The following is a 25445-nucleotide window of genomic DNA, read 5'->3' on the forward strand; positions in this document are numbered from 1 at the left end:
TGTTTATGTGTGTTAGTATTTCTCTTGTCCCACCCAGTTCTCCACGAAGAGCTGTCACATGTACTTACTTATAGTAGATATCAAATCTTGAAACCTTTCCTTAGGAAAGAGGGGGTTTTCCAGTCCTCGGAAATACAGCTTCAAGACTCCAGCCACTGAGTTAATGTCTCGTTCATTCTGATCATCAGCAAGGGGGTCTTCACCTGCCCAGAGAAAAGGTTTTATGTCCAGCATCAGCATCAAGCTGGACTAACTCAACAAGTGGTTTTCCTCATTTAGTGGAACACCCAAAATTCCCAGGGTGCAGAAACCCTCCTCATGTGCAATGGCAATGCTGACTTTTCCTGAAAACCAGTTTTACTGGGGGATTTCAAACCTTTCCTGAGGACAAGGATGGTATTGGTTGTCTCTCCTTCACAGTCTCCAGTCCAGCAAATTTGCATTTACAGCACCAGCCCGGAAAGCTGAGGTGGTCTGAATGACAGCAAGTGAGAGCCTGAGAGGAGAGGCTTGGCTGGAGGATATAATTACACCCCTGGAAGAGACCCAGTGGTTCTGGACAGCTTTGTACTGACCCACACCTATGAAAGGCTTTCAGTGCCCCAGAAATCTGGATACTAATTAGTCTTAAATTGGATATGCAAATCCTCCAGCCTTTGACAATCCCAACACTCCCTTATCCATTACCCCATCCACCTTCACCCCGATCCTTCCAATGCTGCTCAAGGATTAAGGGTCACTATTCCCAGCAGGACTGTCCCTGTCTCTCCACCCAGGACAGCAGGACTGCTTTCCCTTTCTCACCAGCCTGGCACCCTGAATGTGATTTTCTCAACAGATTTACTGGCACCTCCACAGCCAGCACTGCCACCAGGTACAGGCAGGGATGCTGTGCATCCCTTGGCAAACTGCTGCAGGAAGGATGAACAAGGATCCCCAGCAAAGTCTTTTATGACTCTTGTGTTTTTAATGACTGTGGAAAAGACATCTGCATGTACCCCTACTTCTCATACTCCTTCCCTGGGTGACTCTTTGCTATTCCCAGAGACACAACACTGAGAAATCCAGAAGGGATAAAACCTTCTCATGTCTCGTAGCAGAAAGGGATTTACACAGGCTTTACACCATGGCTAATGCAGCCAGCACACACCAACTCCCACCAAGGATCCCTGCTTGGACAGGGCATCCTGCTGTATCTGCACACCCCAGCTACACACCTCTCTCAAATGAGTTCTTGATATCGTTGACTTCCACCTGGGAGCCAGGGACTCTGAAGATGCCCTGTTGCTGGAGGCCTGGAAGAGAACAACACTTTAGGAGAGATTCCTGGAACTGTGGGGCAATACCTGCAGGTAAAAACAGCAGAACCCAGGAGTCGATGTACCAGACAGGCTTGGACCAAGCAGGGACAGCCTGCTCCATCTCACTTCTGCTCATATTCTCCAACCAAGGCCCCAGATCAGGGTGCTGAAAGAGCTCGTGGCCTGAGTGAACAATTTAACCTGGGTACATGCTAGCAAAACCTCACTATTTGCCACTCATCCAATGCTGCATCACAGCCAATGCCATTGGAATTATAACCCAAGCCCATGGAGAATGGAGTGCAGGCACCCCTGCGATCTGCTGGATCTCACTGCTCACTCAAGTACTTTATTCCTTGGCAGAAGGTTTCTGTGGATGTACTGAGCCTACTTACCATACAGATTGATGTAGCGGATGCAGCTTTCTACGACAAGTGGAATGGCCTGTCCCGAATCCTTCAGGAAAGGAAAGGAAAAAGAGGAAAAATTACTGGTTTATTGCTAACAAAGCATGGGAAATGCATTAAAGATTGCAAAACCAGAGATTTGAAAATTAGTGCTGGGGAGTTTAGTAAGAGGACAGGCAGGGAAAGGAGCTGTTACAAACATGGAGCCATCGAAGAGCGCTGAGGATACTGTGTGCAGCCAAAAACACACAAGAAAGCTGTCACTAAGGTGTGTGAAATATTGCTGCTCCCTCTCTGGCTCAGATAAGGAACTGCCGTGAGGGATCACAGCTATTCCACCCCGAAGGTGGAATGCTGAGCTAAAATAAAACTTGTGCTACACCTGGCTGGTGGAATAAGCTTCCAGTAACACAGCTTACAACATTATTTCCACCAAAGGAAACAGCCATTGTCAGCAGGTGCTAAAAAACCGAATAACCACCACTGTGCATGGAATGAAGTGCCTGAGTCTGAACCAGTGAAGAGTTCTGGCTTCTCCCCAGGCCCCTGGTGGCAGAAGCTCAAGGGGACCATGGGCCATGTCTGACAGCCCAAGTGGACACATTTCTCTTTGGGATTCTGGCTGTTTTTCCAGCAGAGCACAGTGGCATCTCTGGCAATTCCCTTTGTCTCACAGATGGGCCTCCAGTAAGTACCTGATTCCTCGTTCGCGCATTCCTCCTTCCTCTGAGCACACAAAAAAGCAGCAGAGTGGAAAAAAGAGAACAGATTAAGCAGGGGTAAGTTCAGTTAGAGGTAAGCATCTCCTTCGGAGGCCATGAACGCTCAAATGCAATGGCAGCTTGGCAAGGGCCAACACAGGCCTTTGGGATGTCCACGCTCCCACCCAAACCCCTTCGGCACGCTGCACCCCAGCCTCAGCAACCTGCAGGGACAGCCTCTTGATTTCCTCCCTCTCTGAACCTGTGGCGTTCCCAGGAGCCTGAGGACAAGGCCAGACCTTGCCTGGAGCACAGGCAAGGCTCTGAGGGGGCACTGGGCAGCCATGGGGGCACTGGGTGACCAGGGGACAACTGGGCAGCTGCCAGTGGCCCAGCTGCCTGTGAGGCCGTACATCCCAGGGGCAGTCAGCCGTCCCCTGAGGGGTCTTTGCTAGCACGGGACACTCCTGCTCAGATGGATTTCTAGAGCAGGCAATTCCTCCTTCTCAGTGATGAACAGGCTGGGATTTAATGAGCATTACTTTTTTAAAAACCAGTTTAAGTCAGGAGTAATCACAAATCCTAACGGGATTACAGGCTTTGCCAGCAGGGCCAGTACTCTCTGTGCTGGCACTGTGTACAGACTGCCCTGAGACTCAGGGCCGAGCCTGAGGGAATAAACCCCAGCCAGATGATGCCTATTAGTCACCTAATCCAACAGTTCATCATTACTGCTTCCTACAGTGTTTTCACTGAAGCTTTCTCCAGAACAGGATTAAACACTGCCACTGGAATAGCATCACTGCCTTTGGAAATCCTTCCCACAGCCATTCCACAGCTAATGGCAGGGTTTGGAGGACTGGCAGTGGGATAGTTGGAGGCATCCTTTGGGACAAATCCCACATCCACAGCTCTTCATTCTGCTTTTCAAACCTTCCTTCTGGGTGATTTCCTAGGATGAGCAGTGCCAAATGTCCCTTACACTGAGATGCACTGGGATTAACTGAGTTCATCCAAGTTCACCCCACCATATCGAAAGGAATACTCTGTCCCACGGATGACAGCCCCATGCTATACATTACCAGCGCTGGTCTGGAGGAGACCCCTCGGCAGCTGTCTAGGAATGACTGCTCCGAGGCTGGATGGTGAGCCCAGGCGCTGGCCCTGGCGTGGGCTGGTCAGCATGCAGGCCACTGAGTCCCTTCCCCTGCAGCATTCTGAGGTCATGGCCTCCCAGACAGGATGGTGACTCTGCAGGGACAAGGTCACCTGTCCTCCCCAAAGGTTAGTGCCTACTCTGGGCTGTGGGAAGGGCCCTTCAGACCTCAGTAAGCCCCAGGCTGCATAGGACATCACCTGTCAGCAGCTGGCAGGGGATGAGACAGCTGGGCTGGTTGTTATTGATGTATTTTTGTGTAAGGCTGAGGATCTCCTGTCTGCCCTCCAACATGGCCACCCATACAACAGGATTTCTACCCCAGGCTGACAATCCTTGAAAGTGGGAGACACTTTCTGGGGGCTTATGAGACATTTTATCTTCCTTCTCAGCCACAAGGACGGATGGCCACCAAAACCATGTGGAAAAGGGGAAGAGGGGATGTCTGTTGATCCTTTGAGGGCTGGGCTGAGCTTGTGTAATCTTTTTTCTCAGGATGGGTAGAAGCAGCAGGACAATGAGAACACTCAGCCAGGACTGCCTCATACTGCACGTGGCCACCAGCCATGGGCCCTCCCTGCTGCCCTGGTCTGGGGCACAGAGTTGATGGGACAGGGAACACCAGGAATGTACGAGGGAAGCTATGGAGAGAAATCATCACCGAGGCAGAGGCTGCAGACGGGCTGGAGGGACCCCCTGAGGATGGCAAGCAGCCAGGACAGGAAAGCCACCATTCCATTCCCAGCGTTCACAGACACTCCTACTGCAAGCCAGCAAGTACCTTAATGAATGTTTCCATATTGCCGTTAAAGAGTTTATGATTATAGACTGAGAGAGGCCTAGGTCTCCTCATTTTCTGTGGCTTAGGGGGAAGACATGGGGGCCTGGGAGAAAATGGAACAAAATAAATCAACAAAACACCAACATAAATGCAATGACAGGGTGAGATCTCACAGGTTAAAACTGAGAATAAAAAATCAAACAGAAAAATCCTTCTGTGAGGATTTGACGTGTAGCTCCACACACCCTGCAGCCACTCACACTGGTGTATCCCACATGGACACCGCTCCAGCAGGAAACCAAAGGCATTGGTGGTCAGCTGGATTTAACACCTGCCTCCCACCACCACAGCTCAGCACTCCCTCAGCCCAAAAAGGAACCAAGAGCAGCTGAGGGGATATAAACCTCAGCTACCCTAGAAAACACTGGGGTATTCCTTTTTGTTCCCAAACAGATTTCCTTCTGCTCACAGAAAGTTCCTGAATGAGGACAATGGGAACACCTCCACCTTCCCGTGTCTAACTTCTGTTTGGAATCCCAGGGAGGGGAATGACCCTGCCACTGCTAGTGACCAAGAAGCCAGGGAAGCTTGTGACAGGTTTCAGTGCAGTACTGAGGACACTGGAGGGCTGCTCCCATTAATGCTATTCCCAGTCCAATTTCTTTGGATAATGAAGGACATTCAGTGTCTAGATCTAGAAAAAGGAGAAAAACACCACAAAATCCCAAACAGATTTCTGCCCTACCCTCTGCCCCAGGCCCTACTGTCTGTAGGGGAAAGAACACAACTGCAAACACACACAAAACTGGGTGCTGGGAGCCTTCATGCAGGAGTCCTCATGGAATAACATGGACACTGTACACAAAGCTTGGTGCAAAGGGGACAGCAGGACTCAGCCACAGGAGAGGGAAAGGGTCTGCAGCTCCCACTGACATCACCTGCTGGTTCCTTAATCAGATGCCTCTAATTGAGCAACCTCGACTCTACACTCCTACAGCTTCCAACCACTCCTTCGAGGGGTACCTGAGGAGCAGAGGTGACTGCTGCCCACTGGAGCATCCCTGCCCCTCACACTGCAGGGGCTGTGCCTGCAGCCCCCAGCCAGGGACCTGCACACACATCCGGGCCCAGGCTGTTGGGGCAGCTCCCCTGTGCCCAGAGGCAGCAATGGCACTGAGGGGCGGCTGCTCTGACAGCTGACCTGGCAGGGACTGGTGAGCAGGGCCACGGACAGCTCCTCGGAGTGCACCTGGGCAGCCACACACTGCACAGCCCCTGCTCTCTGCAGGTCCCTCTCTGTCCTCACAGCACCTCGGTGCCCCACTGGGTGCCCAGCCCTGACGCCACTCGGCCCAGTGCCAGCAGCACAAGGAGCCTCCTTCCTGCCTGGCACGGCAGCCCAGGCTGCACCATCTGCTTCACCACTTCTAAGAGGGAATGGAGCTTTTTTTTGCCGGTATTATAAATTTTATTAAATACAAACAAGGTTGGAACAAGCTCACACACAGAGAGGCTGTGCGTGTTCTAGGGAGCAGTTTGGAGGCTCTGCTGGCCTATGTCTCACTGCCAGAACACCAGCACACTCCTAGCAAGCCACTGGAGCTCTGTGGAGAAGCTTCACGGACTGGACACGGATCAAAGCCTCCTCTCAGTCACATTTACCCCAGCCCCACCCCCTGCAGTAGGGGGATGAAGTCTGTGATACAGGCATGCTCTGCACTCATAGGCAAAGCAACCAGAGCTGGGAGAGCATTTCAGGGACATATTAAAGTCCTCAGAGGAAGAGGGATGGCAGGGAGTGGGTGGACACCTTCATGTCACCCTGTCCAAACACAACCCCATCTCAGCTACGCTCCAGGGCACTGCACCGTGCTGACAAAGCACATCCAGGCACACCAGAGCCAGTCAGCCAGAAACCACACTGCAGCAGAACCAAGGGCCTGTGTGTCACCCCCCTGATCCAGGCATTCCAGGCCATGCAGCTGGGAAGCAGGATGTGGGGCATGGGGACTGCCAGCCCATCAACACAGGGGGGCTGGAGGTGGGCAACTGAACCCCACCAAGCTGCACCAGTAGCAAAGCAAACCCCCCTTCCCACAGCCCACTCCTGCCAGCACCAGCCCTCCTCAGGAGCAAGTAAGGGGAAGAAAGTGCTCACCTGGTTGTTCCGCACTCAGCTCTTTCACCTGTAAGAAACACAAGTTCCCATCATCGCTCCACATCAGCCACCACCACACGACTGCAGAGCACAGCTGTGCAGGTGCTCACACCCTCACTGCTGGTTACCCAAGGTAATGGATTCTGGCAGAGAGAAGCTGAATTTGGGGAGGAGAGATGCCCACCTGGTGCCCCCACCATTAAAGACAGATTAGAAATCCAAGACCCAGCCACAAGAGAGGGAAAGGATCTGCAGCTCCCACTGACAACACCAGTTCCTTTGCCATGTGAAATCCACCATGTGTGTACCCAGTGGCACAGCAGGCCCACAGCACAGGCTCCTGGGCAGGACAGGTAGGACAGGCTGAGTCCCAGCAGGAACAGGGCAGCCCAAGAGGGGCTGGAGCCCAGGGAGGCCACAGAGATCACCCAACTGCCTCACGCAGGGCCATGAACAGCACCTGAAAGCAACAGAGTATTTGGGTCCCCAGCTTTTCCTGGGAGATAACAGTCCATCTAATCACCATCAGGCAAACTCTACAACTGTCAATATTTCCATTCCCTTTGTGTATTTTTAGTGCTTGGATCTTATATAAATGCAAGCAGATCCCTGCTGATTAGATCTCTTCCTTTTTTACAGTATTTGTCAATCCACTGAAAAAAACTAAACTAATTTCACATCCTCTTTGTGCCTGTCTCCCAGGGCTAGGAAAGCTGAGTTATTCTTCCCTTGCTAAAACACATAAAAGGAAGTATTTGGCTGCACATGCCTCCATCCTGCTTTCCCTTGGCACCTGCAGAAAACAAGCTGGGAGCCAATTCCTCACTGAAACAGCAAAGAACTCCACACACGTGATTTGCAAATTCAGACTCCTTCCTAATGAGAATCAGCTCACGCTGAAACACAGCACTTGGTATTTCTGGGCTAAATACTTGCTGAAAGCCTACAGAGCAGGATGATCCCATGGCCTGGGAAAAGCTTGGAAAGCTTCATGTGAGGATCTTCTGCTTCTGCACAGCTCTGGAGAATGAAATGCCTGACCCTGCATCTCCATCCTGAGCATAGCAGCAGTGTGGCTTTGGGGGAAGAAAGCAGCACAGCATTAAGTGAATCTTCAGTAGATTACTCATTTCTTGCCCCAGTCCACAGGAGCCCGAGCACTGTATGCCAGCCCTGCCTACAGGCCCTTGAGCCTTCCCTGGGCTCACAGTCTGTGCCTGACTGGGCTCTGTCTTCACTGAGTGGAGCACACCACAGAAAGTGGATTTTAAGGTTAAATAAATCTGGCAAAGAAAACATGTTTGGCAAAGCAGCCAACAAAAAGCCATTATTTATTATTTATTGTTTTTACTCTAAGATGAAGATTCCAATTTTTGTATTGTTAAAATAAGGCCATGGACCATTTTTGTGTTTTCATTTAAATATATTCTCTCCTGTTGAATCAGGATACCAACTCATCTCCATCTTCTTTACACCAGAAATAATTCAGTTAGTTTAGATGCTTTAAAGAGCTAAAATCTTCTCCCAGGGGCATGGTGACATCACTATCCCAGCAGTGGTGGGTCCCACCCAGAGCCACTCACTGCCCCTGCTTTGTGCGGAGCCTGTGTGCACGTGCTCTAAAACAGATCTGTGAAACTATCTGGGAGAATGAAAGACTCTTATGGGAAAACTGGTTTAAAAACAAGGATGTCCTTGCAGTTCTTGTTTAGGACAAGTCAAAATATGTATGGCCAGGGGTCAAGGAGTCTGTTGAATCAACAAGGGTGCTGCAAATCTGTGACAGACACATGGCACCGAGGGCAGGAAAACACCAGGTCAGGGCTGCAGAAAGCAGGGGAGAAGAGGGAGAGGAAGGAAAGAGGTAGAGGGTGGGAGTGAGTGGGAATCTGCTGCTGGAGAAGTAATCCAGCACTTCAGCACACAGTATCAGATTCAAAGAGATTTCTCTATGTGCACTCCCAAAGAAAAGTGGGAGGAGTAATATTCCAAGGAAATCATGATTTTGCATGTCACTAGTTAACCTGAGCAGCAGCAGCAGCCAGGCACAGAACCATCAGTCACTCAGGAGAACACACGAGTGAGGCTGACACATGACACATGGTTTAAACCCTCTCAGGTGACTGGAGGATCCTCCCTGGACCTGACCCCAACTCACCTTCTCCCAGAGTTTGCTTCAGCAGGTCGTGTTTAGCCTGGAGCTTCGTGATGAGGTTACTGCCATTCAGATACTCCTTAAATTTCTGGAATTAAAAAAGGAACACAGTGGGTTAAGCAACGCAGCCCCTAATGGACGTTCAGTGTTGCCTGGGGGCTGCCGGGGGGGCCTGGGGCTGCTGGAGCGGGCTCAGGAGCTGGGCAGGCTGCACCGCAGGGCTCAGCAGGCTCTAATCACTTCTCCCTGCTCCAGGCACCGGCCTGATGATCTTATTAGCCTGGTCGCCTTGGTGCTGCCCCTCCTGCCTGGGAATGAAGGGAGGGACAAAGAGTTCAAAGCTGGCTTTCTTTTGTCAGGCTTCTGGGAATGGCCTAGGAAATCAAAGAAGCTTTGCCTGCACTGCCAGGGCTTTGCCTCTGTGCAACCAACAATGCCAAGCAAGAACTCCCAGTGCCTGAGCCCTCCCAGGTGCTCCATGCAGCAGGTGACACTGTGCAGCACAACTGCCCACCCCACAGTGAGGCCGTCGGACACCCAGGAACACTCCAGAGGCAAGGCATTATACAGGGAAGAGGAGAGAGGGAGACAGAGATGGAAAACAGGAGACAGGGAATGGGAAAGATCAAATCTCTGCAAAAACCATTAAAACAATCCCAAGCACAACTCCAAATGAAAACTGCAGTTCCCCCCCCCAGTTTACAATAATATTATTAAGAGGAAGTAGTTCTTCTATGCATATGTAATATATCACAAGATGCTGTTAACTGTAGGCTATGACCCACACTGAAATGAGGGAGACTTCTGATGAACTCATGGCTGTTCCTTGTATTTCAGGTACCAGAACAGAGACCTGAATTCTGCCTGGGAGTGCAGCATGAGAGCTGCAGGGCAGGCACACACACCACAGCCCGGCTTTTGTGCCTTCCTTGGTATGGGAGTGGCTTCAGCTCATCTGTGGGCTCAGAGCAAATTTAAGCTCTGTAGGCTAGAGAGAGAAGGCTTGGCTGATAGTTCACAGTCCTGAAGGCCTTCCTGAAGAGCCTCTGGATGGTGACCCATGGTGAGGCCATCTGGAGTCTGCACCCTGCTCTGAGCCTCTCCTACTCCACTCAGTAAGTTTTCAATCTCGTCTGGCTGCTCCAGTTGTTCCTTCAAAGAGAAAAACAAGGCAGGCACTGCATTGTCAGTCCCTATGTGGTGCCCTGCCACTGAAATGCATTCCAGACCCAAATCTGACAGAAGACAAGTACCTAAAGAGACTGAATTGGTTCTTGCTCTTCACTAATGAGCACTTAACTGGGCCTCAGCCCTGGCAATTAATGCTTCGTGTCCTGTATGGCCTGAGCTGAGACTTACAGTGAAATAGAACATTTCAGTCTCCTGCTGGTTGGCTCTCCTCTTGGCAATGTTGATTTTGCTCATGTAGGTCTCTGATGCAGCTGATTTGACTGACTCAGTGGAGCGGCTGTGCTGGAAGGCATCAGAAACATCAAAATCTTCCACTGTCAGCATGTCCTGCAAGGTCTGCATCGTGGCATCCAGCGTTTTCCGTACCTACCAGAAACAGGACAGCGCGGGTTTGAGGTAGACTGGGGAAAGAACACATCTTGAGCCAAAACAACCAGCCAAAAGGCAGCTCCTGAGCCCTGGGCTAGCACTGGCTGCGGTCTGTGGGCACTTCCAGCTCTGTCACAGGAGGGGCTCCACACCTGAGCAACCAGGAAACCTCCAACAGAAGAAAGGTTCAGCAGCACTGCCCACAAACCTGAGCTCTTACCTCTTCATTCTCTATCTTGAGGGTGGCCAGTCGAGACTGCAGCTGGTGGTACCGCATCAGCAGCTCGGTCTGCACAGGCTGCTGGGCGCTCACCTGGCACACCTGAGACAGGAGACATTCCATGGCTCATGCATGGACCAGACACACATTTCCATACCCACACAACTCCGTCCAGCCCCCACAAGCTCCTGGCAACCTCCAGAGAGGTTGCATTGCCATGTGTCCCATCAGCAGTGCCCTGGACCTGGGCCAGCACCGATGTTTTGCACTCAGCACTCTCCCAATTACAGCACGTTAATCACAGTTCCCCTGTGCAGATCTGTGGGGCAGAGAGAGCCAAACCATGGGCTCCCTAATTGGAAGAGACACGGAGCAAGAGGCAGCCTGAAAGGAGGAGCCCTGACGAGCCAAGAGTCTCATTAGGAAAGGAAACATGAACAGCAGTGTGTGAAGGCAGCAGAGAGGGGTAAGGAGTCAGGAACAATTTCAAAGTGATGATTCAGAGGAGGGCCAGGCCAGGCCCCTCTGCAGCCCCACAGGTGAGTACCTTACCTCATCCCCCATGTGTGGCTGGAACTCGAATTTCAGCGGTGGGCAGAAGACCTGGTTGCACATGTCCATGATGGTGTGCTTGTCGCTGCGTGCATCCAGGTTGTCCACAGCGTTCTCAATGATGTCCAGGCCCTCATGGCGGGACGTTTCCAGGTTGTACTCAGCAGACAGGTATGTCCTGAAGGTCCGAGCAAGGCTGGCGTGGAATCCCAGATCACAGCACTGAGAAACACAAAGGAGGGTCTGGTCGCACAAACACTCCCAAACCATTTCCCAAAGTTCTCAAACACAGATGGACATTGAAGCAAGGTGGCAGTGGACATCATGCCCTGCAGTGTGTGTACATCCTGCTCTGTCCCTGGGCAGCTGCCTGCCTCTCACCATGGAGCAGCTCCTCATGCATAACTGATCACTCTCATGTCTGTCTTGGGGAGAATGATAAAACTTGGAGTTAATTGCTGCCAAAATACTGTACTTTAGACAAAAGACTGCTTTTAAACTCTGTCCTCACTATAATTGAATTTAGCATGTCAAGTGTCATACCAGCACTGCTGCTCATACCAGCACAGCTTGATTTGCTGCTCAGAAAGCTCCAGAGCTGAGCAAGAAGCAGCTCCAGTCCCCTCCAGGAGCCTGACCCAGCACAGGGCTTCACAGGGCTCTGCGCCCATGAGCAGCGATCAGGAGACCCCAGGAGAGGAGCAAGGACAGCACTGAAGAACCACTCAAAATCTGGAGGTCAGCAGATGCTGTTCTGCGGGGAAAGGCGAGACAGAAGATGCCAGAAGCGAGAACAGCAATGCCTCAGCCTGAGCCACGGCCCTGGGGCTGGAAAGAGAGCACAGCAGAACGGAAGGGCCACAGTCCAGCACTGAAGCACAGGTATTTCTGGGATGTAAGAGAGAGCTGGAGTTCCTGACAGAAGATGTAAAGTTAGATAATTATGGGACAAACAGAGGAATCCTAGGAGGAACGCCTCTAATACCTCCCACGGCTGCACCACCAAACTAACCACTGCCGGCAAATCTCTCCAATCACATGAAAACTGCCATGGGACAATTTCTATTACAGAAGTTAAGACACTTTGTTGCCACACAGTGTAGTCCCACCATGAGTGTTGCCAGGAGGACTAGCACAGCACAAAAGCTATAGGAAAGATGAGACAGATTGCTGGTGCAATCTCAATGATCCAAATGAGCCCAACTTTTCTGCAGAGCTCCCTCTTGGGAGCTGGTAGTTGAAAGTCACTTCTCCAGCTCTGCAGCATCCACAGGCACTACTGAACCAATGCAGAAAGGCACAGGAAGTGATTCCATATCAGAACATCAGATATTCACAGAATCACAGATGTTGGAAATTACCTCCAAGATCGTAAGTCCAACCTGCGACCAATTTCCACCTCGTCACCCAGCCCAGAGCACTGAGTGCCAGGTCTAACTATTCCTTGTGCACCTCCAGGGATGGGGACTCCACCACCTCCCTGGGCAGCCCATTCCAGTGTCTGACAACTCTTTCCGTGAATAAATTCTTCTGAAATTCATACTGATAAACTCTAAGTGAAATCCGAAAGCTCAGTTGGTGCCACGAGCAGCTCCAACCCAAGAAGCCATCTCATGCTCTGTGCCGATGTGAGAAGACACCGCTCAGCTCAGATCACGTCACGGCAGAGCTGTGCTTGCTTCAGTTTCTGCTAAAACCAGCAGCAGCAGAGCTACACTGGGCAGATTCCCACCCACAGGTGCCCGAGAGAGCTCCACTGTCCCTTCTAGTCTTTAAAAGCTCTGAAACCCCATGTGCAGTAATGAGGCTTTTTGTAAAACCTATCGAATTGCCCTCCATTTATCCTGCTTCTATTTAACTTCTAATCACACTAGTTGAGAGCATGGGCAGTTATGGACTGGCATAGACCTGCCTTAAAAAATCAACAAGCAACACAAGAAAGATAAGGGGTGAATTTCCATTTGCTGCTTGGGGCAAAACCTCATTCTGTGTTGCAGCTCTCTCCCATGAGACAGTTTCAGCACCAACACCCGGTATGAACCCTCCAGGTCATACAGAAACCCCAGAGCTGGAACAATGCAGCTGAGGGGCTGTCATACAGATGGGGCAGGGACCAGGGCCAGGACCCCTGTGCCAGCACTGGAGGAGGACCAGCACTCCTGCCATGACCAGCTGACCGCAGCCCTGGGAACGGACCGCACATTCCCCAGCACCTCCCAGCCCTCACCAGTGCTCTCCCAGCCCCTGAAATCACAGCTACTCGGCTACAAAAAACCAGGCTACAAAGTACCAGGAAGAAATATCTGCCACTGTTCAAGGGTGGGAATTCCCACAGCACACTAACCAAGCCACTACAAGGCAAAGCACTGAATGCCACAGAACCCAAGGAGAGGGGCTCAGGGCACTGCCAGCTGCTTTTAGGACAAAATTCCATGTGAAATGTTCCCCTTCTTTTGCTGCTGAAGCTGGCGGTGATTTGCAGCCCCCAGAAATCAGCTGCTCCTGAAAACCAGGGCAGGCACTTCCTGCACACACTGCAGCCCTTGAAGTCCCTGGTGATCAGCACTGTGCCGGCTGCTTCACACACGGGTGCCCAGAGAAGAAAAGACAGAGCAGGGACTTCCACGCAATTCCCAGAGGAACACACAATGGGGAGGGGAAAAGAAGAAGGAAGAAAAAAAAGACTTCAAACTGATGCTCCCCACCCCAGAACAAATGGCATTTTCTCACCCCTCTCATCTCTTTGATGGCAAATAAATTAGAACCACAAATAATAATCCCCAGCCCTTCTGCAGTGCCTTTCATCTGCCAAGCTCAGAGCTCCTCAAGCATTAATTCATCACGTCTGGTAACACCCTGCAAGGGGTGGAAATATCCCAGTGTTCAGCTTGAGAAACAAACCAGCTCCTGGAGCCCAAGCAAGCACGTTTGGCCAAAACACCACAGAAGCAGCCAAATACCTGTGTGCCTTCCACTGCCTACCCCAGAGCTGCACCGGGGGGCAGTCCTGGGCTCTGGGGAGAAGCAAATGCACACGGTCTGTGGCTCCAGCAACTTTGAGTCCCTCTGTTATCTGGGAGGCTGAACCTGCATGACAGAGCTCAGCCAGGGCCATCCCTCACCTGAATGATGACCCTGGAGTAACACCTGAGCACCTTGGGTGTCCTGCAGGCCACCCCTTCACTTCCCAGGCAGAGCAGTAATGCCCCAGCCTCCACAGGACCCAGCACTGCATGCAAACAAACAACCCAACTCATTTGCTCTGCTCCCTCTTTTCTGCATTTTTTTCTTTATCCTTTCTTTTAAAAATATTCTGCATTATTTTTAATTATATGCATAATATATAATAATCCTATGCCTATTTTAATCTCTGGCCTCTACTCACTTGACGTTGCCACAAAATCCAGAGCTGTACTGTGAGGCAAGTAAATCACAGAATCCCAGAATGGTTTGGGCTGGGGAAGACTGGAAAGATGATCTAATTCCAACTGCCCTGCCATGAACAGGGTCACCTTCCACTAGCCCAGGTTGCTCCAAGCCCTGTTCAACCAGGCCAGCAAAGCCAACTGAGGATTTTTGGCGTAACTTTTTCAACTGCTGTTTCTGTTTCCCTAACCTGACTCAGCTAATTTTCCCAGGGACCAAGCAATTTGACAGTTACATGTAAATTCCTCAGAGTTCCCCTCCTTTCTGGGCTTGTTTGTCTCAGATACAGCAAACACTAATCCATAGGGAAGCAAGCTGCTGCTCCAGGACTCAGAGGAGGCTGCACACTTTTTGGCAGATCAGTTTGTATGGACACCAACTGTTCCATTTTTTCTGTTGAACATGACCAGTTCAAACTACCTTGCAGCCATTTCCCACAGAACTCCAGAGGGATGGATAAGGAGCTTTATCTCCACTTTACATATGTGGCTGAAGAGATTAACTTGGTCACACAGTTAATGACAGAAACGAGTCAAGCCCAGGAGTTTAAACAGACACACGTGTCACCCGAGGAAGAGGCCCCCATGGTGCACTGCCAGTCCAAGGCTAATTTGATCTGTCTCTATATTCTTCCTTTCTCTTCTAAGACAAAACACCAAGGCCACTGGAGACAGAGGGGCAGACGGCTCTGCGTCCCTTCACAGCTCCTCTGATGGGCTTTACAGCTCTCATTAAGCTGCAGCCCTGGGAGGCCTCTCACCCTCCCCCAGAGCAGCTGGGTCCTCTGCCTTGCCAGAGCAGGAGAGCAGAGCCCGACTTTGTTACCAGCCACTGCTCTGCAGTGATGCTCAGGGAGCAAGCAATGTCAAGGCTGTGCCTAAGAGATGACACTGAGGCAGCTGGGATTTGGGGGAAACGCTGGTAAATTGGCTGCTGCAGTGTCCTGACAGTTCGGATTTGTGTGAAATTTGTGCTGGAGATGGAGGGTGTGTGAGCCCCCTCGCCTCTGCCACGTCCCAGAAAGCCAGCCCGGTGCATCCCTCACCATCCCCACGGTGCAGGATCCACAGGAGCACAGCCAGCCGGGCTCTGAGCTGCCCCAAGCTCTGCTGTCCCATGGAGCCCCTTCTCACCCACATTCTCCCCGAGACCCACTCCCTCCATGGGCTCAGCTGCCCTGCAGAGACCCCCTTCAGCACCACTGGGATCCAGTAACTTGGATTCATTTCTTCTGGAGCTGCTGAAGCCCTTCTTGCCTCACCCCTGTAAAATACACTGAATTTGTAAAAAAGCCTGTTCAGATAAACTGCTTTCCCTTTGAGGATATAGGACAGCCATGCGCAGCTCACACAGCAAATACTTTTGTTTCTTGCCTGTAAACAGAATTTAAAATCAGGGAAATTTCATTGCTCCATGTTAAAGATGCTTTAGCTAAAGTCCCTGAAGGGATTCCTGGAGTGCAGCGGAAAAGCCATCTGCTGACTCCAGTGGAAGTGTCAGTGAGGAAATAAAAGTTGGGAAGAATAATATAAACAGACAGAGCTAAAATGGAACTCAGCAAATCTCCAGAAAATCAAAATTCAAAAAACTCCACAAAAGTAAGTCATTCTTGCTTAAAAAATAATTAAACGAGAGAAAGAAAGAGAGACTATACACCACAAAAGCAGAAAGCCTGCAAATAAATCAAGGTGTTCTCACACTTTGCCATTCAAATGTCTCCACAATCAAGTAATTTGTTTTTTAATACATCTTCAATAGTAAAGAGAACAAAAGGGACATAATGAGTATTTTATCATATATCAAAATCTTGAAGTCATCAGGGGTTTTGCATCAGACTTACTTTAATTAATTCTCAGAAGTGTAACTACATGTTAGTGGGTTAGAAAAGGAGGTAAACACTCAAGCAGTTTTTTAAATTGTACATTTAGGCAATGATGGTAACTCAGTGCTTTGAGCTCAGCTATTTACGTGCTCACTGAGGCAATTCCAGCAGGAAGAAACTGCACCGTGCAATCTACACACTGTGAGATGTCTGTTAAAGGAAGAAACAGAAATCCCTTCTCTGGGTAAATCCCTCCTTTAAATCATCTCAAAGCAGTTTATAGGAGTCACCAGTGTTCAGTTCCTGCCACTGCCATGAATCCTGCCTCCAGCAGTTCCTTCCCTGAGGCTATTCCCTGCAAGGAGCACTGGGACAAAGCTCCAAAGGCGCCTTCCCCAGCCAGGACATCACTTCCACATGTACTGAACCACCACCAAAGTCACCAAGCAGTAGAAAGAAAAAAACCTTCTGTTTCAGCACCAACACCAAGGCTGTGTCTGATCTTGGGAAGCATTTCTCTGTCTCAAACACAGACTGATGGGCCGAGAACAAACCTCAGTCTCACCTGGCTCACTCCAAGGCAAACCCAATTTACAGCACATCTTCAGCCCCAGTTAAGAGTATCCTAAAGCCCCCAGAGACACCCCTTCACCACCACACAGGAGTGCAATTAAGAGCTCAGCCAGGCTGGATGGGCCCAGGGAAGGGACTCACGTCGATGAGGTCGGAGACGTCGTGGATGTAGTATTTGCTGACGGCTGCATTGGTGGCTGCCAGGTTCAGCAGGTAGTCATTCCTGGCTTTTGTACACTTCAGCTTGTTTTCAGAATACTTGGCTTGTCTCTGAAAAAGCAGAATGGAGTGTCAGAGCACAAACAGGATGGTTTTGCACAGTTTCTCCTGCCACAGAGCCTCACAGCACCCTGCAGCCTGGGTGTGACAAGGTAATTACTACAACTTGGTATCTGGTATGGAAACAGGGACCTTGCCAGGGTGGAGGAGATCCCATCTGAACATCCCTCACTGTGTCAGCCAGCCACAATGAATGCATCCTGTTCAGAGGTACTTGGAGCCCCTGAGCACAGCTGCTGCTTGGGGTTTTGGCATCAGTCAAAATCAGAGGGCCAAATTTTCCCCCCAGAAATGCTGACATACGTTTGGACTTGCTCCAGATGTGTGCAGCTGTATCAGAGTGGAATCTGGCCCAGAGGCCCAAGCTACACAGAACAGCTAGAACAGGACCCCGAATTCAAAACTGTAGGAAAGCAGATGTGCTCCAGACCTGGGACATCTGCTCAGACAGATTCCTGCTCTGAAGGCTGAATCAAAAGATTAACCCTTCTGAGAAATTCACTATTAGATATGTCCCAGGGCTGGGTGAGCCAGCGAGCAAAGGCGTCCTGGCTGGGGAAGCTATCTCCTTTTCTCCAAAATTAGCACACAAATTTGTGGAGATCCTGAGGCCCAGGGGATTTGCTGAGGCCAGAACGACACAAAGTGTTTTGCTTAGCAAATCCATCTAAATACTGCACTCTCATGCCCAGTCTACAGAGGAAAAACACTGGTATTTTATAGATCCAACTATTTTTTTGCTACCAGGAGTCAGTGCCTGAGCGAACTCTGAGGCTGTTGTTGTTCATTTTTAAAAGAATACATCACAGACAAGCCCCAATTTCCCAGAGCAGGGTCTGGTGTCCGGATCAGGATCACGCCAAACCACACATCCTGGTGTGCCGCCCTCCTCAGCACGGCCTCCCACATCCCCGCTGGCACAGCCAGGCCCCCGGCAAACTCTGGCCCGAGCTGCTGGTGCAGCTCCCACCACCCCTTCTTGTCCTGCGCTCCAGGAGCCATGGCCCCCAAGGCCCCTCCAGTTGCCTGTCTCAGCTCTCCCTCCAGAGAGCCAGTCAGGAAGGTGTCACAGGTGGCCACATGGCTGCTGTGCAGGTCCACCCCCCATCCAAGGCTGCACTGCCCATCCCTGTCATGCCATCCTGACTTTGAGTCAAACCTTCTCTAGCAGCTGGTCCTGGCCCTTCTCCACAGCCAGGAGCAGGGAAGAGACTTGTGATGGTCTCCTTGGGTTGCCTTTCAGCAGAACATGCACACGAGACACCACCCTTCCTAAGCCCTTCCCATAGATACAGGAATGGCTTCACAGACAAAGAAAAGGCTGAAGCCAACCCCCGCAGGGAGCCCCAACCCCAGCCCAGCTCCCTCCTCCTTCCCTCTCACCCACCTTCTCCTTCATCTTCTCAATCTTCTTGACAGAGCTGCGCCGCTGAGGCCGGTCCTCGTGTCGCAGCAGGTTCACACTGATGTCCCCTGACTTGTTGAACTGCTTTTCTTCCTGCTTCTCTGCCTCCTTCAGCTTGCTCTCGGCACTGATGCTCTCTGCATGGTACATGTGGTAGGTCTTCATCACCTGCAGACACAGGAGGTCATGAGCCACCTGCCCACAGCCACTCGGAGCACCGGAGCAGGACAATCCAGCTGCCATGGGCAGGGCAGAGGGACCGTAGGGGCCACTGTGGGAGCCACTGTGGCATTAAGGAACAAAGCGGGGAGGAAAGCTTGTGAGATTAATCCCAGCCCCAGCCCTATTTCTAGAGACTCCAGGCTGGTCTAAGAACTGTGATGCCACTCAGTCCCACTGTGGGGACGTGCTCCAGCACACACCCGCAGTCAAAGAGCTCCGTGTGCCTGCCAACAGGGAAATAAGGAATAACCTCAGTGCTCTGCAGTTGGGATAAGGGTCTCCATGGTAAGTGGCTGTGATGAAGCCACAATCACCCCAAACTCCCTTTTGACCCAAGCCCTCCATTCCTACACTGGGACTTGCTAAGCCATCAAACAGCCCCTCCTCTGCCACCCAGACAGCAGAACCATCCATGCAGAGGAGCTGCAATTCCCAGGCAGAAATGGGGTTTGTCTCCTGTCACCACCTCATCCTCCCCTTGCAGCTGCCAGCAGGCACAGGCAGTGCTGGGGTAGGTGCAGCAGCACCTTGTCCTTCACATTCCAGATCCAGGAGGGATAACGCTGATCCAGGAACCCTCTGCAGGCAGAACTTCCACTACAACCTTCCCTTTCAGAAACAGGAGCCCAAAGGGCAGACTGGATCATTTTAATGGAGCTGGCAAGAGGGACACATCTGCTCCTCTCTCTTTATGCCTTTAGTCACACTGTCCCCTTCTATCATCTCCCTTCGGGATGTGGATGGTTTATTTCACATTGCCTTGACACGGCCCACGGTGCCCGACTGCTCGCTGCGGTCGGGCTCAGCAGAGCTGGGCACTGCAGGCTGGGGCACGCTGGGACGGGCTGGGACAGGCTGCATGAGGCCCAAGGGTTAAAATAGAGCAGGAACCTGCAAATGCAGGGGATTTTTACACAAGGCTTAATGAAGAAAACACAGTTTCCCTCAGCTGCGGCTGTCAGCAGGACCCAGGAGTGTTTGACTTGGAGCAGGTCAGGCTGAGCCGCATGATCCCTCCTCCTGCCAAGCACAAACCTCAGCTGAAGCAGGCTCCTAATGCCGCATCAGAGCCACACAAACCTGCCACTGCAGCGAGATCCAACTGCAGGCAAAGGCAAGGGACAGTGAGCAAAGGCTCCTGCCTTGGCCCAGGGCTGCTTCATCTCCAAACCCTGCAAATTCTTAACACAGATTCCAGCCACGTATTTCAAACTGCATTTTCTGCAGTGAATGTCACAGGACACACACAGACCAGACAATTCCTGGGATTTTTTTAAAGAGAAAGACCAGAGGATTTCATTGAGCCCTCCCCTCAACCTCATCCTCACTATCTCCATCTTTTTGTGAAACACACAGAGGGAAGTGAAAAAGCAAAGTGCTGCACATCAGGGCTTCAGGCAGTAAGAGGAAAGGTTTCTGCAGCACTCAGGCCCTGACACAACATGACAGAAGCCCAACAAATAACAGGGGTCCAAATCGCAGGATTTTTATGAAATCTAAAGGCTATGGGACAGTTACCCAACCAAAACAGACATCTTAAACAGTTCACTGTGCTCCTCACCAGCTGCCCTGCCACACAGCTCACTCTTGGAAATTCAGGGGATATTTCTGTTTAATATCTGCCTTAAATTTGGCCAGGGTCAACCTGCACTGCAGCAATCAGCCCCTGATCTGCAATTCCCTCGTGCCGTCTCGGTGCCCGCAATCAAATCACGCTGTCCCTGGCTCGCACTGCTGTGACACAAAGACAAACTGCCACAGCTGCATCCCGGGGAGCTTTCCTGCAAATCAGTTAATTAGCTGCAGCAAAGGAGGAAAAATATGTTCCAATGTTCATTAGTTATTTAACAACACGAGTTGTGTTTTCCATATTAATTACACATTCTGGATAAAGGCTGTTGCCAAAATACTGGCCGTAAATGGCACAGTTGGCTGTCTCCAGCTACAAGGGCTTTGTTCTCCTCAACAGCTCATCCCCAAGGTTCTGACCCAGCAGAGGAGCCAGAGCAGAAATGGGGTGACCGGGGCAGGTACAGGCTCAGGCCCCCTCAGCCTTTTGCCTTTACCAGCTCCAACTGGTACCTCTCTTCTGGAATCCGTAAGCAGGAACCAAAGGAACAAAGCTGGTTTTAATTCACAGCTGAACTATTTCTGCACAAAACCATTCACAAGCACCTCCACTTCAGAACGAAAGTCACCCACTTCTGTTTTGATTAAAATCAGTGTGGGTTTGGTTCTTTCCATAGAGAGGCCACAGGGTGACTTACATCAGAACAGCAACAAGGCTGAGTTAAAATCAATGTGGTTGTTTTGGCTTAAGTTGGAGACAGTGAATCCCTGAGAAGCCTGTAAAAAATTGTAGCTTCCTCCTAGTGCACAGAATTCCCCTTGGAGAGGCTTAAAAAGCAGCCTTGCCAGGGCACAGATGAGCTGTGGGTAAAGGCCTGGCCAAAGGCAACAAAATCGACTTCCCTGTGCTGACAGCAGACAAGTGACATTTCTCAAGAAGCAGCAGCCTGGTGTCCTGGGAGCCAGATCCTTATCTGGCTTTGTCAGCAGCCACAATTCTGGTGCTGCTTGTGGGGACCCAATGTGCTGCAAAGAACACACCAACAGCAGCTCAGTCCCAAAGTTGTCCCCAGCCACCCCCAGCACCTGTGAGCCGGGGGGCAGCTGGGCCCATTTCACCCAATGGCTCAAGGACAGAACTCTGACTGGCAGGAGCTGCTGGCACCAAGCAGATTTGAGGTGACCCTGATTGCCCCACAGCTTTTTCTTCATGCTTTTGAAGCCAGTGTGTCCCTTCCCTGCTCCTACCTGGCTGGATGACACAACCAGTTTGTTATCTTAGCAGCAAGGCTGAATGCAAACACAAAGCTCTCCAGCTGTTCCAGTTTCACCATTCAAACCAGTGTGTTTCACCATTCAAGCCCATTCTGCTCAGCACGTGGAGCAAAGCAGTGAATGGGAGAAATCTCAGCTCCTGTGAGGATGGGCAGAATCTCCCTCTGTGCTCTTCCTTGGGCACTGCTCCTACTTTGGACTCAGCACACTGCTGGTCCCCACCCTGACCCCAGCGCGTCCCTCGGGGACGGCCCTGTCCCATGTCTGGGTTCAGACCACATTGGTCCACAGGTACTCATGTCAGCCCAGCCCTTGTTAGTCTTTCTGTGTTTTGCATCTGTCATGCTGATGTTGTAATTAATCTTAATTAGTCACCACCCCTAACACAACTTGTGACATTCAATCATCAACAATGCCCTCCCAAATCTCACACAGGCTTTTTAATCTGATCTGCTGTCCACCCACACTGCAGGTCTCACAACAACCAAATCCTTCAACAGCCAATGCAGGAACAAACCTGTTAAGGGAAGATTTATGGCAGAAATTTCAAATACAATCGTTCACGCTCTGTTGTTTAGGCCTGTTATTCAAAAAGATGAAATAGAATGATTGTTTAGGAATAAACTACTGCAGTATTATTTATGTACCAGTAGCAGATACAACCAAACAAAGCTAATATATTATCTCAATTTTCCAACAAAACACAGACTTTATATGGTTTTGTTGCTCCTAAACCACAAATAAAATAAATTCTTTAAAAAACAATTGCTACAGGGCAACAGGCAGAAGCAACACAAAGACTTTTACTACCCCGCTAAGAAAACCTGCTTGAAGAGCCATGTCCTGACTAACAGCACATGATCCCACCAGAAGGCACAGGCAGCTCTGCAGCCAAAGTGCTCCTCAGGGCACAAAACAGAGCTGAGCACCTACGAGCTAGAAGTTTTCTGCACTCCCCAGCAAAAGGTCACGGGCTCACAGGAGCAGGGAGGTGTCCAACAAACAAGCACAGCCAGCTCAGAGCCACTGGTCCCTGGAAATCACCAACTGACTGAGCATGGCCAAAAGGCAACGTGGTGCCCAGCAGGTGAGAGCATTAGGGACACAGGGATCACACTGGATCACCCCAAACATCCCCAGCTATGCTCAAGAGAAGCAGCTGGGCAGTGTGACCCAGCCCTTGGCCTTGGACCGCTGGGAAATCCTCCACCACTGCCATCCTCCCAGTGAGGAGTGAGACTCCCCACAGGAAGCAGGGGGAAGGAATGGGCCATGCTGCAGGACAGCCAGGGCAGAGCCCCCTCAGATTTGCTCTAACAAACACCTGCTCTCCCCATGCTGCCGGCCAGGAATGGTGGGATTGGCTCATTGCTCACCGTGTAGAGCTCATTGGTGACTTTCAGGAGCTCTTCATGCATCTGGAGGCCAATCTCCTTGCTCTGCAAGACAAAAGCAAGGAGAGTTGTGACTGTTATGCTCAAAACATGCAGTTCTGAAATGAAAATACATTTTGGAGGGAAACGTGAATATAGAGTGCAGCAAAGTCTTGTGCAGTTTCAGAACTGCTGTGTATTCCTTTGAGGTTGATGTTTGCTCATGGATCACCCAGCCTGGCTTTCAGAGACCACGAGGAGGAGTTTCAGATAATTTAACTTACTTATCCTGCAAAACAGATTAATCTAAAATTACAGGCAATACTGCTTTGCCCTTCCACTGCCCAGCCAACTCCCCGTTTGGGTCTAACACATAACACCCTGCCCCAGTCTGGGACTGGCAGGGTGTACATCATCCAATAGCCATTTGTGGGCACACAGTTCCCTAGACTGGCATTCTCCACTCCCACAGCATCACCTGTCAATCTGCCTTGAACTGAAACACTCATTAAACACACCTGCTCCTGGACTTGCAATTTCCAGCCAATGCTGGTATTTCAGAGCAAAGATTATCAGGGCTCCTCAGCACTGGCATCCCAGGTTTATGTTTCCCTTGGCCATGACCCACCCTCCCAGCTTCTCCTCAATACTCTGAGTATTTTCTGCTCAGTATTTTCACTATTCTGACCCGAGTGAACCAAAGCATCTCTGAAAAAAGGACTTTACAAAATAGCTACACCACAGTTACATAATAAAGTTTCCAGTTTCACAACAGCAGCAGCCAAAGCTCAGCCAGCTGAGGAGACACTCGCTGCCAGTGAGGAACTCCTGGCATACTCCTGTCTGCTGAAATCCCATTACCAGCCTGTGTTTTCCCTTTCCCTGCCAGGCAGGACGAGGCAGATCCAGTTGCCAGCCTCCTACAGCATGGACACAGCTCTTCATGGAGAGGCCACAGCATGGGGAGCTGCCCAACACTGGAGCTTGGCTGCAGATCAAGCCAACTCCTACTGCAACCCAGAGGCTGGAGGTGCTGGGATGAGCTTGCACTGCTTTCCTGCCTCCCTGTAATTACACCACAAATCTCTCCGTGGAATCTTCTTGGCTAGGAAACACTTATTATAGCTTAAAGATGAGTTTAAACTAAGTATAGACACTCCCTCCTCCCTCCCCTAAACCAAACCAAACCAAAACTGAGCAGCTTCTTCCAGATTTCCTCAAATAACTCCAGGAAGTTTTGTGCACGTGGCCAGGGAAAACAACATTCCATCAGGCTGGGTGACAAGCCCAAGGTACAGAAAGGTGCTCTAATTCCAGTCAAAAGGACAACTTACATACTTTGAAAGTTTAGTCTAGATTATGAGAAGTTAGAATTGAAGCAAAGCCTGAAGCAAGAAGTCTAAAGGGTGAAAGTCCCACCCAGTAACCACAGTGTGTCCGTGAGTTAGTGTCAGGGTACTTGGGACAGTCCCATCCCTCAGAGGCCCAACTGATGCACACTGGTCCCACTCCCACGGGTACAAGGTGCCAGGATGATGCCAATGACCAGAAGGTGCTCAGTTGAGGAACTCTCATCTGGACTGGACCCCAGTCTCTGTCCCCTGCCCACAAACACTGATGGTCATCATTGCTCTCCAAGATCTCACTGGGACTTGCTAATTCTGAGCCATGATAGGTGTGCATCCCCCCAGACAGCCCAAAGATGACTGGGGACCTTCTCACTCTCTACAGCTCCCTGACAGGAGGGTACAGCCAGGTGGAGGGTCAGGTTCTGCTTCCAGGAAACAAGGGACAGGACAAGAGGAAACAGCCTCAAGTTGTGCCAGGGAGGTTTAGGTTGAATATTAGGAAAAATTTCTGTCCCATGCCTGGAGGGATTTAAAAGCTGTTTGGATGTGGCAGTTGGTGACATGGGTTAGTGGTGGCCTTGGCAGTGCTGGGGTAAGGGTTGGACTCGATGGTCTCAGAGGGCTTTTCCAACCTAAACAATTCTGTAATATGAGTTATTTTGGTCAAGGTCTTCAAACGGGGGTCTCAGAGCCCAGAGCCTGCAGGAGCCAAGTCACATGTAGCCCCTCCAGCTATCCCTGCTGCCACGAGTCACAGGCCGCTCCCAAAGCAAGGCTTCCCAAAAGCCTGTGCAGGAGGACAGGACAGGCTGGTGGCAGAAGCCACGGCCCAGGCTCAGCTGCAGCTCCTGCCTCTGCCCCAGATTTCCTGTGCAGCGCAGGGCAAGGCCACAAAGCTGTAATTTTCAAACCCAATTTTAGACTCTGAAATAGAGCAACACAGATCAGCTCAGTGTGCTGTTCCAGGAGCTACGCCTGCACAGGAGACCACAGGTGGGGACCACAGCTAAAGAGCCATTTGCTTACAGACACTATAACCCAACACCTGCTGCGGGAAACCAACGGGTCTGCGGCTTCGTCGGGAGTCTCCCAGCATCCAGGAGGGCAGTGTCCAGAGTGAGGATGGTGGAGCCTCTTTCAAGCACAGGCAAATGAGCAGCT

The 25445-nt window shown here is 50.8% G+C and overlaps 1 protein-coding gene across 2 annotated transcripts in view; it reads right to left on the reverse strand.

Annotated features, from left to right (window-relative positions):
• SRGAP3 (SLIT-ROBO Rho GTPase activating protein 3) overlaps positions 1–25445 on the reverse strand; it is an 82916-nt gene that overhangs the window by 11625 nt on the left and 45846 nt on the right. The window contains exons 4-15 of one of the 2 annotated variants that reach the window (XM_069027667.1): positions 22939–23001; positions 18479–18664; positions 16954–17082; positions 10992–11213; positions 10440–10541; positions 10019–10216; positions 8663–8747; positions 6505–6532; positions 2404–2434; positions 1697–1757; positions 1218–1295; positions 69–203 (exon numbers count right to left, since the gene is read on the reverse strand). In XM_069027667.1, coding sequence (XP_068883768.1) covers positions 69–203; positions 1218–1295; positions 1697–1757; positions 2404–2434; positions 6505–6532; positions 8663–8747; positions 10019–10216; positions 10440–10541; positions 10992–11213; positions 16954–17082; positions 18479–18664; positions 22939–23001 — 1318 coding nt within the window. Of the gene's footprint in view, positions 1–68; positions 204–1217; positions 1296–1696; positions 1758–2403; positions 2435–4346; positions 4450–6504; positions 6533–8662; positions 8748–10018; positions 10217–10439; positions 10542–10991; positions 11214–16953; positions 17083–18478; positions 18665–22938; positions 23002–25445 lie in introns of both variants that reach the window. The other variant, XM_069027666.1, reaches the window with a different exon arrangement.

This window comes from Aphelocoma coerulescens, chromosome 12, assembly GCF_041296385.1.
Source record: "Aphelocoma coerulescens isolate FSJ_1873_10779 chromosome 12, UR_Acoe_1.0, whole genome shotgun sequence".
NCBI classification, from domain to species: Eukaryota; Metazoa; Chordata; class Aves; order Passeriformes; family Corvidae; genus Aphelocoma; species Aphelocoma coerulescens.